General features: G+C 43.9%; 1 protein-coding gene across 1 annotated transcript; it reads left to right on the plus strand.

Annotated features, from left to right (window-relative positions):
• The first annotated feature begins 2,909 nt into the window (after positions 1 to 2,909).
• On the plus strand, positions 2,910 to 4,598 carry LOC147986346 (uncharacterized). The gene is made up of 2 exons (XM_087541972.1): positions 2,910 to 2,950; positions 4,025 to 4,598. Exons 1-2 carry the CDS (start codon positions 2,910 to 2,912, stop codon positions 4,596 to 4,598), a joined length of 615 nt encoding a protein of 204 aa, XP_087398098.1.
• Positions 4,599 to 12,494: the final 7,896 nt, after the last annotated feature.

Below are 12,494 nucleotides of genomic sequence, written 5' to 3' on the forward strand. Positions count from 1 at the left end.
CAAAATAGTTGTGGATTATCTGCTACCTTCGCTGAGAAGAGAAGCTAAAGAAAACTATAGTTGTACATGGAATTTCCTGATTGATTTTGAGCAGCTCTTATGCCGCTGTGCATCAGCTACTAATCCCAGTTGTTGCAACATACATATTTCTTTATAGAAACGAACATCATAGCTGCCCAAGATAGTTAGTTAGTTAGCTACCTCATCCATCCATCGACATCCTACTAATCCTACTACATAGTAGTACCAACCAACAGTCTACAGACTGAAATATTCAGAAATTTAAACTGAATTTTCAATATACACTTTGATCCTTACCAACCACAAAACTTGCATCATGTGAAGAGAAGAAAAAAGATACAGTACGAGAGCAGCACTGAATCTAGTCCATCATGTCATCCGCTTATGTCTGAATCTCTGAAGCTAGTCCATCACCCATCTCACATAAATAATCACCTATCTGCTACCTTGACTGATTTTGAGCAACTCTTTGCTGATGTGTAGCAACTACAACGCCCATGTTCTCTTCCTCCCTCCCCTGAGCCCCAAGAAGCTGAGAGTCGCAACACCGCCATCCAGGAGTTGGGGAAAACCAGCAACGTCTCAACGGACGAGCGCTACCCCACCCACCAACTCCCCGTCCAGCCGCCGTCGACCAGTTTGGTGGCACTTAACCCGTCCGGGACCGCCAATGAGTATGAAGTAGTACTACTACAAGTGAGGTAGGGGGGTGGAGAACTGTACCATGGGAAAGGGCAGCGGGCGCACCCGGCGCCGGCACCGCTTGCGGCGCACGCGTCGGCGGTGGCGCTATCGATGCTGCCGACGGTCCTGCTTGTGCTTGTGGCGGCGCGACCGGAGGCAGTGGGCGGGGCCCGGCGCAGGCGCCTCAACAGACTGCACCAGCCGGAGATGCGATGCGGCTGCTTCGCTGCTACAAGAGCTTCTAGGCGTGGTTGGACACCTGCTCCGACCGCCACCGCATCGTCGAGGACGGGAACGGCAGGGGAGCTGCAGGAGGGTTGCAGGCCGACCCTAGCTCCAGTTCCTAGAAAGAGGGGGAGGAGACGGTAGCGCTGCTGCTCCGGCTCCCAGGCCGACCTGTTGTCGAGCTCCTCCGGCGCGCCGCCTCCGCCACGACCGCCTGGGCGTCGATGCTGGAGCTCCTCTGTTTCGCCTGAGAGACGAGGAAAAGGGCGCCGGTCGGGATAAGGCATTTTTTCTAAGAAAGATAACGAAGCGGTTGGCTGGATTCTACGAGCAGTGCTACGATAAAACACCAACGATTCACGCACGACAGTGAAATCCAGCCACGCATGCAGGTGTACAGGAAGCAGTGCTACATAGACAATAGTTTTCTGCACGATTCATGCACGACGCACAGAATCGTCCATTGGATCGTTCTGTCTTACAAATCTACAATCGTGCATGCACGATTTTTGAATGATTCTGTGCGTCGTGCATGAATCGTGCAGAAAACTATCGTCTATGTAGCACTGCTTGTGTACAGGGGAGCAACTGATCTTGTCGGTTAGCACGTGCGCTCAGTGCGACAAAATCGTGCAGCTACACGATTAAGCATTTGGGAAAAAAATATGGGAGCAAATTGGCATATGTTTCCAGCATATTTTTTTACAACTAAAAAGTACCCATGTAGCATTCCATCACAAAACAATAATGATTCCAAACATTTAAAAATCCCCATCATAAATTTCTTTGGAGTAGATTCATAAGTTGTTTGCAACAAAAATTATTAAAATCAATAACAATTTCCAACACTAAAAAACTCCTCATGGAGAATATCTTTGAAGCAAATTTTAGCACGAGGAACTACGGAATCACCAAACACTTACCGCAAACCAAAAGTATCTTGGTTGCAGCAGCTCGGTTCGCAGGCGCCGCCCTCGTCGTTGACGCTCGCTGCACGGGGTTGCACGAACGACGGCAACCAGTCAACGACGTTTAATGAATGTGTCAAAAACATCGCCGGTCGTAGCAAAAACCAACGACGGTTGTAGCAAAATTCGCCATTGCTGTTGTCCCGAGTTGTATCTTTACCATGAATGGATGTAGTAAAAAACCTCACCGGTAGTAGTAAAAACCAATGATGATTGCAGAAAAAGTCGTCATCGCCGCCGTCCCTGGTCGCATCTCTGCTATCAATGGATATAGCAAAAACTGACGCCAGTTGCAGCAAAAAGCCATATACACCATCGTGGATCGTAGCTCTGCCATGAATGGATGTAGCAAAACTTGTCGCTGGTTTCAACACGCTGTGACGATCGTTCTAGCATGCGGCCACCGTGGTCATAGCTCGCTGGTGGCAATTCCGTGGATGCAGCTTCGTCGAGCTGCGGTTGCAGCTCCTTTCCCCACCCCCACGTCGGAGCTTCGCGAGCAGTGGTGGGGATAAGGGGGAAAAAAGCAGTCGTGATGGGCCAAGAGCACGTGATGGGCCGAGGAAAAAAACCCAACAATCCAAATCCTGGACCGAGAGACGTGTTGGCGGTATATATGGCTGCGTGATCGATCCGGAGACGAGCTTCGGCCGGTCTGCCGGCACACAACGTTTCTCTTCTTTTTATTGAGGAAAAAAGCAGTCCCTCTCTCTCTCTCAGAAAAAAAGGGAAAAAAGAAGTCCAGATTTGAATCGGAATCAGAGTTGGATCAGGCCACACAGTTTGCGTCACCCTTATATAAGTCTATTGTAATCGGCTGTGGATATTTCTCTATTTGCTTGCACCTAGTGCACGGGATCCTCTTATAGTTGGGAAACGCATCATTGTATTCTTCCGCCCAAAAAGCAGGTATGCTTATGTTTCTCTCTAGTTTGCTGCACCTTTAACAAATTGTTGGCTGCCAAAGTGTAAACTCAACTGTAGATCGTTTCTCGTTAATCAGGTCTCTATATGGAAAAGCAGGGAAACATCGGCTACATAAGTTCGATGAGGTTAGTAACTTCAGGCACAACTTTATTGTAGGCAAAAAAAGGTAGATGATGCCGTAACTTTTCACCTATCTCTAAGAAAGGTATTATCAGTTGCAACTTCATATTACTAACGAGGGTGTGACAAAGGCATATCTAGATCTCCCGCAAAAAAAATGACATATCTAGATGTGCCCTAATTATTACACATCTAAATGACTCAATCAAATATAAAAAAAACACGTATGAATCTTCACGTAAAAGCAATGATATGAGACATAGATATGCAATACTTAGGGGCTTAGGGCAGATATAGATGCGTTGTTGTTACAGTTTTGTTAAAGCACGTCTAGATGTGTTATAAGTATTGCACATCTAAGTTCTATGACACTGATCTTACGATGAGATTTGCACGGATATTTTTTCTTTTTCTTTTTATGCTTAATTGAGTCACTTAGATGTGCAATGACTAGGGCACATCGACAGATAATTACTAAGTCCGTCTTGATCTATTGGTCCCCTTGTATTTTAGAATAAATCTTGGTAATATATTTGACTAGCAAAAATAAATTATGCGCCATAAAAATCATTTTGTTAGAATCATATTAGAAAAGGTTTCCAATGATACTATTTTATAGCATACTTTGAAAATTGTTCAAAGTGCACACCTGTAGTCTGCAAGTTTTGAAAACTGTGAATCAAAACACCAATTCCTTGCCAAAAAAAGAACTTCAGTGTAAGTTATCACGAAGTCTATCTATGTAAACTTTGGTTAATAAATAGAATGTGCCCTTACATCAGTTGTGTGAATAGACAAGTTTGGCTGCTTCTTAACTTTTGGTATTCACTTTTGCGTAGTATAAAGGAGTATATTTCGACATTTGCCCTTTACATACTCGACCGCATGTCTTAACCGAATATTGTAGCAATATAATTTTTGTGCATGTTTTTTTCTAGATTTTATTTTAAAGAACTCTTAGATGCCATCTATACTTGTGTTTCTGTTTGTTAGTTCCAATGGTTCCTTCCTCATGTTTGGTAGCATGGTTTCACCTCCTTTAGATGATTACATTTGAAGTCATGGTTATTGTTGCGCAGGGAAGGACGGAGGAGAACAAAGATCAGGATTCGTAATAAAAGTTTCTTGCTTCGACGTCGTAACGAGTATGGCACCTTCACATGGAGTGAAGGCCGTATGACCAAGACCACATCTTTGTACCGTGAAATGTCTGCTCGCGTGTGTCTAAGGTTGGCACTGGACGAGTACTCTGATCTCAAGAGCAAAGGAATGCTTAGGTGGGAGGCTTACAAAAAAAATCGCGTGAGCATCAACACCGCATTACGGACCATCGGGGAGGCCATTATGAAATTAAGAAAACGTCGTGTGGAGGCCGGGCTATTCTACTTGGTGCCACAAGCAGATAGGGCCGCGATACAAGTCCGCACCCACTTATTCAGTATGCCTTTGAAAGAGGCGCTAAGAAAACGACGCCTAGAACTCAAAAAGAGGAAGCAACTCCTGGACGCATACAATAATTCTCAAAAATCTACCGCCTACAGCAACGCCGTCTCCCTAATGCGAGCATCAGTAAAGAGAATTTTGTTCTATACTCTATCCTCCGTTGTTAGGTTGTGCGATAGTATTCTTTTGAAATATCCGGAAAGGCCATGAATAGTATATGTCGCTTCGGTGCTTGTAGTCGTTGCTAGGTGATTTACGAATCTCGATGTAATTTTTATTTCTGGTGTTCATTGTACTGTGATGATTAAAGATGAATAGATTGAAAGTTTTTCCGTAAAAAAAGAAGTATCATCAATGCATTTTTTGTTCCAGCAACCAAAAAAATATATAATTTTGTTAGGTAGTGACCTATGATAATGATGTTTGGTTGGACTGAGTTCACATGTTTTACCATTTTTTGAGTGTCTTTGCATAATCCACACAAATGATATTGCATTCTAACTTATGAAATTAAAATATACTTTCATCCTTATAACCAGTGTAGTGTTATTATTTAGTGATTTCAGAATTTGTTCAAGAGTGTAACTTGAACTTCGCACAAGAAAATAAACCTTATAACTTGATTTGAAAAACATGAAGACAAGATACACACAACATTTTTTGCGTCACATCGGAGCAACCTAAGCCTAATTAAACGCCCTCACAGGAAACATTTTTGCTCACGCTCACCAACTCAAGGGCAGTTGCGGGGTGCAAGGTAAAGGCGTACCACATGATTGATCTCTCAGAGCACGGGAGAGGCTACATTGAAGGTGCTCATCCCATCCGCCATCTACCATGACACTCGTAGTTGTTGTCGTTGCGTATGTTGTGCCGGTGATCATCATGCCGATCTGGATGATCATCTCACCGAGGAGGTGGTTCATTAGCTGCACGGCCCCTCCCCATCCATGACACCCATCTCCTAGTCAAAGTCGATGAAGTTAAGAGACGGTGATAGGCCACAGTTATGTTGCATATATCCTCATGGCACGACAGATATATGACGACACGGTGTTGCGGTCTTGTAGCGTCATCCACTTGACCTCGGGGATGATGTTCAGGTTAGCGGACGAGACTTGGCTGCTCCCTCAGCATGCGCCTATCCATGCTTCCGCATATGTGGCATGATTTGATTAGAACAAAATAAGGCCCGGCTCCACTTCTTTAAAATCAAGAGGGAGATGATTAGATTAGAAAAAAAAAAGACAGCCGTAGGATAGAGTAGGAGCACGGATGGGAGCATGGAGAGGGAGCAGGCAAGCCGGATCCCGGGTTAGCCGCCCAAGCCCAAAATCCCGGACGAGACTTGCCTGCTTCCTCGACGTGTGCCCATCCGTACTCCCACGTACGTGGCTTGATTTGATTGAAACAAAATAAGACCCGACCCACCCCTTTAAAATCAAAGAAGAGATGATTAGATTAAAAAGAAAAAAAAGACAACCGTAGAATAAAGTGGAAGCATGGAGAAGAAGCAGACAAGTCGGATCCCAAAATCTCATCATCTCCGCGTTTGGTTTCAACTGTAAGCAACTGTCGATGTAGCCTAGTGGGCAGCCCTGGCCAATCACCTTGGCCGCAACATACCCATTCCAGACGTGCGACAGCACTTTGAGGCGGAGCTGCACATGATAATACAAACCCCGGTGCTACAATCACGCACATACACTCATCCGGAAAATTGATTTTTCTAGCGGCGGCGGTAGGTAGCGGTGAAGCATCTTTCACACATGAGCTACATTGACATTCATGATAACCTTAGAGCAATTCTAGCAGACCCTGCATCCGGTCGGCTTGTAAAACGCGTTTGCAGTTTATGAAAAACTACTTTTACGGATTGGCTCGGACGGTCGCAGATGCAACCCCCCTCAAACGGACCCGTATAAAGAGATATTCACGGAATATATTTTTTTACGAGTCGGCTTTTGCAGGGTCTACTCGGACACCGCCACGTCGACCCGCAAATAGAAAACGCCCAATTCTCACATTTAACATAGGTTCCCACAAATAAGTTCAAATTCAAACAACATAACACATATTTGCGCGCAAATAAAACTCAAGCTTAGTAGGACAAACGCAAAAGAGGGCCTTGCAAAAGTGACGCCCATGTCCGGCATCATCTTGGTCGATCTTCACTCTACGTCATCGAGTCCATCTTGAAGTTCATCGCCACCACCGAATCCACCTCCGGCGCGTGTTCCAACTCCCGCACCAAAATCATCGACATTGCCACCATATGGAGCAGAGAAAACATCTCCGGAATTGTAACACACACTGGCCGACGCAACTATTCTCCTCTTCAAGATTTCTCTCCTTGCCATATCATGCCATGTTTTGGTGAGATCGTCCATGTCATTGCGGTTCATTGACATGATCTTGTTCTCTTCGGCAAGCAACTTGAACATGGCTTTATTTTCAGCGGCGCGTGCTCTTCTCTCCTCAATGGCAGCTTTGCACAGCCATGACCGAAGACACATACCTTCCGGCCATTTCGTCAAACACCTCGCTTGCGGGGGGAGCAACATCGTTGAGCGGCATCGCTGGGGCACCTCTTTCTGAAGCGGAGTGAGCGCATGAAGCAGGAGGCTTCTTTGTAGCCGAAATCCTCTTCCTCTTGCCGCCGGGCCTTGGTGACCTTCTCCGCCGCCAGCCGAGATCGCGTAGCAGCGTTGGCGCCAGGAGCGCGGGCCTTCGCGGCGGGGGCTGTCGGATTCCTGCCCTGCACGACCACGTAGCCCTGCCGCTTGCGGGCAGGCGCGGCGTTAAGTTGGGCGACGGCGGGGTCAACATGGCCGGCGACGAGATCCGCCCGAGGGGAAGGAGTGTGCGCGACCTCGACGGTGACGGGGGACAGCAGGGAGTCATCCATGAAGGCGAAGGATGGCCGGGGAAGATGCACCAGAGCGTGCGGTGGCGGGGCAATGGTGGCGGAGGGTGGGGGAAGCGGGAACAGCCGCGCAAAAATGTCCCTCCCGCAAAATCTCGCCGCAGATAGGGGCTGAGCTCGGGTCGTCCTCCTAGCCCGTGAATTTAGAGGTTGGGGGAGGTGTTTTGCCGCGCCCCGCGAAATTATTTGCGGGTCAGGGCAAGATGCGGGATCTGATTGGGCAGGTTTTCTCGCCCCGACTCGCACTTCGACAGTTATTTTGTGGGCCGGGACGGGATGCGGGGTCTGCTAGAGTTGCTCTTAGGGTATCATACGAGAAATAGAGAGAAGTATAGCATGAGTAGAGAGTAAAGAGTAGAGAGAGATATGCAAGTGAATGTGTGTGATTGTGTCACCTATTTAACACGAGAGAGTAGAGAGAAGGCTGCGTTGCATGCATGCTATCTCTGTGTACAAAATATATATGTTTTATTTCGTTGTCGTATATTGATGTATTTTGAACCATCTCACCATTTTTATGGTTTATATCATGTTTCAATTTTACTTTATTTCATAGTGAAACTGCTTATTTCACAGATTTTGAAATTTAATATTTGTGATACTGCTTATTTCAATGCGTGAAACAAATATTTCTGAAACATAACTAGAATTAAAATATGATATTTGTGAAATTTTCTATTTAAAAATAATAATTTCATTCGTTTAGAAAACATGGTTCGCTCATTTAAAAAAGATAGACCACTTTAGGATAACCAATTTCACTATTTTTATAAAAATATATTATTTCTAAAAAGCTAATGTCCCTCAGTTCAAAATACAGATTTCACTTAATTAAAAAATCACTAATTCTAGAAAACCTGATTTCACTCAATTTAAAAAATTGATTTTACTCATTTTGAAACGCAAAATGCATTCATTTTATAAAGACATATTTCACTTGTTTAAATTCTGGTTCACTCATTTCAAAAGTAGATTTCACTCATTCCACAAAAAATATTTCACTTATTTAAATTAATTGATTTCACTCATTATAATGCAGATTTCACCCATTTAATAAAAAGAGATTTCTTTCATTTCAAAAGTTGATTTCTGGCATTTTAAAAAAAATATTTCATTTACTTTTTTTTATAAGATTCACTCATCTTAAAAAAGTGATTTCACCAAATTAAAAAAGGTTTAACTCATTAATAGAACATATTTCGCTCATTTTATAAATTTGATTTCCCTCATTTAAAAACATTGGTTTCCCTCATTTTAAATGCATATAACTCATATTATAAAAGCATATCCACGCATTTCAAAAACTGATTTCACTCGTCTCAAAAAAGATTCCACTCTTTAAAAAAGATTTAACTCATTTTTAAAAATATTTAACTTGTTTTATAAAGATATTTCACTTATTTTAAAAAATGTTTCCACTCATTTAAAAAAACTGATTATACTCATTTTCAAAAAATTGATTTCACTCATTTTATAAAAAATATTTCACTTGTTTCAAAAACCGGTTTCACTCATTTCAAAAAGTGATTCACTTATAAAAAAGAAATTTTCAGTCCTTTGAAAAAAATGATTTCACTTGCTTCAAAATTTAGATTTCACTTACTTTATAAAAATGTATTTCACTCATTTCAAAACTGATGTCACACGTTTCGAACTCTCATTTTAAAAAAATGATTTTGTTCATAAACAAAATATTCACTCATTCAAAAAACTAATTGCACTTACTTAAAAATGGATCTCACTCATTTCAAACAACTGATTTCACTCATTCTAATTGAAAGACATGTTTCAGTTACTAATTTCACTCATTTCAACCTCCTGCCCCGTCCCAGATCCCCGCGCCGCCGCCTGACCTTCCTGCCCCCCCCCCCCCCCCGTCGACGACCTTCTCACGCCGCTCCGGCCAGACGCCACCTTGTCCCACCGCCATGGCCACCCGCGGGCGCAACCATCTGTTGGGGAACGTAGTAATTTCAAAAAATTTCCTACGCACACGCAAGATCATGGTGATGCATAGCAACGAGAGGGGAGAGTGTTGTCTACGTACCCTCATAGACCGAAGCGGAAGCGTTGACGCAACGTAGAGGAAGTAATCGTGCGTCTTCCTGATCCGACCGATCCAAGCACCGTTACTCCGGCACCTCCGAGTTCTTGGCACACGTTCAGCTCGATGACGATCCCCGGGCTCCGATCCAGCAAAGCGTCAGGGAGGAGTTCCGTCAGCATGACGGCGTGGTGACGATCTTGATGTTCTACCGTCGCAGGGCTTCGCCTAAGCACTGCAAGAATATGACCGAGGTGGAATATGATGGAAGGGGGAAGGAAAGAGAGGGAGAGGGAGAGGGAAAGGGGGGCCGCGCCCCCCCTCCTAGTCCTATTCGGACTCCCCATGAGGGGGGGCGCGCCACCTCCTGGGCTGCTGCCCTCTCTCTCTCCCCTCATGCCCAATAAGGCCCATTACTTCCCCGGGGGGTTCCGGTAACCCCTCCGGCACTCCGGTTTTATCCGAAATCACCCGGAACAATTCCGGTGTCCGAATATAGTCGTCCAATATATCGATCTTTATGTCTCGACCATTTCGAGACTCCCCGTCATGTCCATGATCACATCCGGGACTCCGAACAACCTTCGGTACATCAAAATGCATAAACTCATAATAACTGTCATCGTAACGTTAAGCGTGCGGACCCTACGGTTCGAGAACAATGTAGACATGACCGAGATACGTCTCCGGTCAATAACCAATAGCGGGACCTAGATGCCCATATTGGCTCCTACATATTCTACGAAGATCTTTATCGGTCAGACCGCATAACAACATACGTTGTTCCCTTTGTCATCGGTATGTTACTTGCCCGAGATTCGATCGTCGGTATCCAATACCTAGTTCAATCTCGTTATTGGCAAGTCTCTTTACTCGTTCCGTAATACATCATCTCACAACTACCACATTAGTTGTAATGCTTGCAAGGCTTATGTGATGTGCATTACCGAGAGGGCCCAGAGATACCTCTCCGACATTCGGAGTGACAAATCCTAATCTCGAAATACGCCAACCTAACAAGTACCTTTGGAGACACCTGTAGAGCACCTTTATGATCACCCAGTTAAGTTGTGACGTTTGGTAGCACACAAAGTGTTCCTCCGGTAAACGGGGGTTGCATAATCTCATAGTCATAGGAACATGTATAAGTCATGAAGAAAGCAATAGCAACATACTAAACGATCGGGTGCTAAGCTAATGGAATGGGTCATGTCAATCAGATCATTCAACTAATGATGTGACCTCGTTAATCAAATAACAACTCTTTGTTCATGGTTAGGAAACATAACCATCTTTGATTAACGAGCTAGTCAAGTAGAGGCATACTAGTGACACTCTGTTTGTTTATATATTCACACATGTATTATGTTTCCGGTTAATACAATTCTAGCATGAATAATAAACATTTATCATGATATATGAGGAAATAAATAATAACTTTATTATTGCCTCTAGGGCATATTTCCTTCAGTCTCACAAAAGATTTTCATTGGACCCGATGCACTAGGTATGACACCTAGATCGGATATGAACTCCTTCGTCCAGACTCCTTCGTTTGCTGCTTCCGAAGCAGCTATGTACTCCGCTTCACATGTAGATCCCGCCATGACGCTTTGTTTAGAACTGCACCAACTGACAGCTCCACCGTTTAATGTAAACACGTATCTGGTTTGCGATTTAGAATCGTCCGGATCAGTGTCAAAGCTTGCATCAACGTAACCGTTTACAATGAGCTCTTTGTCACCTCCATATACGAGAAACATATCCTTAGTCCTTTTCAGGTACTTCAGGATGTTCTTGACCGCTGTCCAGTGATCCACTCCTGGATTACTTTGGTACCTCCCTGCTAAACTTATAGCAAGGCACACATCAGGTCTGGTACACAGCATTGCATACATGATAGAGCCTATGGCTGAAGCATAGGGAACATCTTTCATTTTCTCTCTATCTTCTGCAGTGGTCGGGCATTGAGTCTGACTCAACTTCACACCTTGTAACACAGGCAAGAACCCTTTCTTTGCTTGATCCATTTTGAACTTCTTCAAAATCTTGTCAAGGTATGTGCTTTGTGGAAGTCCAATTAAGCGTCTTGATCTATCTCTATAGATCTTTATGCCTAATATGTAAGCAGCTTCACCGAGGTCTTTCATTGAAAAACTCTTATTCAAGTATCCCTTTATGCTATCCAGAAATTCTATATCATTTCCAATTAGTAATATGTCATCCACATATAATATCAGAAATGCTACAGAGCTCCCACTCACTTTCTTGTAAATACAGGCTTCTCCGAAAGTCTGTATAAAACCAAATGCTTTGATCACACTATCAAAGCATTTATTCCAACTCCGAGAGGCTTGCACCAATCCATAAATGGATCGCTGGAGCTTGCACACTTTGTTAGCTCCCTTTGGATCGACAAAACCTTCCGGTTGCATCATATACAACTCTTCTTCCAGAAATCCATTCAGGAATGCAGTTTTGACATCCATCTGCCAAATTTCATAATCATAAAATGTGGCAATTGCTAACATGATTCGGACAGACTTAAGCATCACTACGGGTGAGAAGGTCTCATCGTAGTCAACCCCTTGAACTTGTCGAAAACCTTTTGCGACAAGTCGAGCTTTGTAGACAGTAATATTACCGTCAGCGTCAGTATTCTTCTTGAAGATCCATCTATTCTCAATTGCTTGCCGATCATCGAGCAAGTCAACCAAAGTCCATACTTTGTTCTCATACATGGATCCCATCTCAGATTTCATGGCTTCAAGCCATTTTGCGGAATCTGGGCTCACCATCGCTTCTTCATAGTTCGTAGGTTCATCATGATCTACCAGCATGATTTCCAGAACAGGATTACCGTACCACTCTGGCGCGGTTCTCACTCTGGTTGATCTACGAGGTTCAGTAGTATCTTGTCCTGAAGTTTCATGATCATTATCATTAGCTTCCTCACTAATTGGTGTAGGTGTCGCAGAAACAGTTTTCTGTGATGTACTACTTTCCAATAAGGGAGCAGGTACAGTTACCTCATCAAGTTCTACTTTCCTCCCACTCACATCTTTCGAGAGAAACTCCTTCTCCAGAAAGTTTCCGAATTTAGCAACAAAAGTCTTGCCTTCGGATCTGTGATAGA

This window comes from Triticum urartu, chromosome 2A (assembly GCF_056163025.1).
Source record: "Triticum urartu cultivar PI428250 chromosome 2A, HENAU_Tu73, whole genome shotgun sequence".
Taxonomy (NCBI): domain Eukaryota; kingdom Viridiplantae; phylum Streptophyta; class Magnoliopsida; order Poales; family Poaceae; genus Triticum; species Triticum urartu.

Excerpts from the sequence above, each read along its gene's own strand:
- LOC147986346 (XM_087541972.1), top strand. The coding sequence starts at position 2,910 with ATGGAAAAGCAGGGAAACATCGGCTACATAAGTTCGATGAG. Across the intron at positions 2,951-4,024 it reads GGCTACATAAGTTCGATGAG|GGAAGGACGGAGGAGAACAA; the intron begins GTTAGTAACTTC and ends ATTGTTGCGCAG.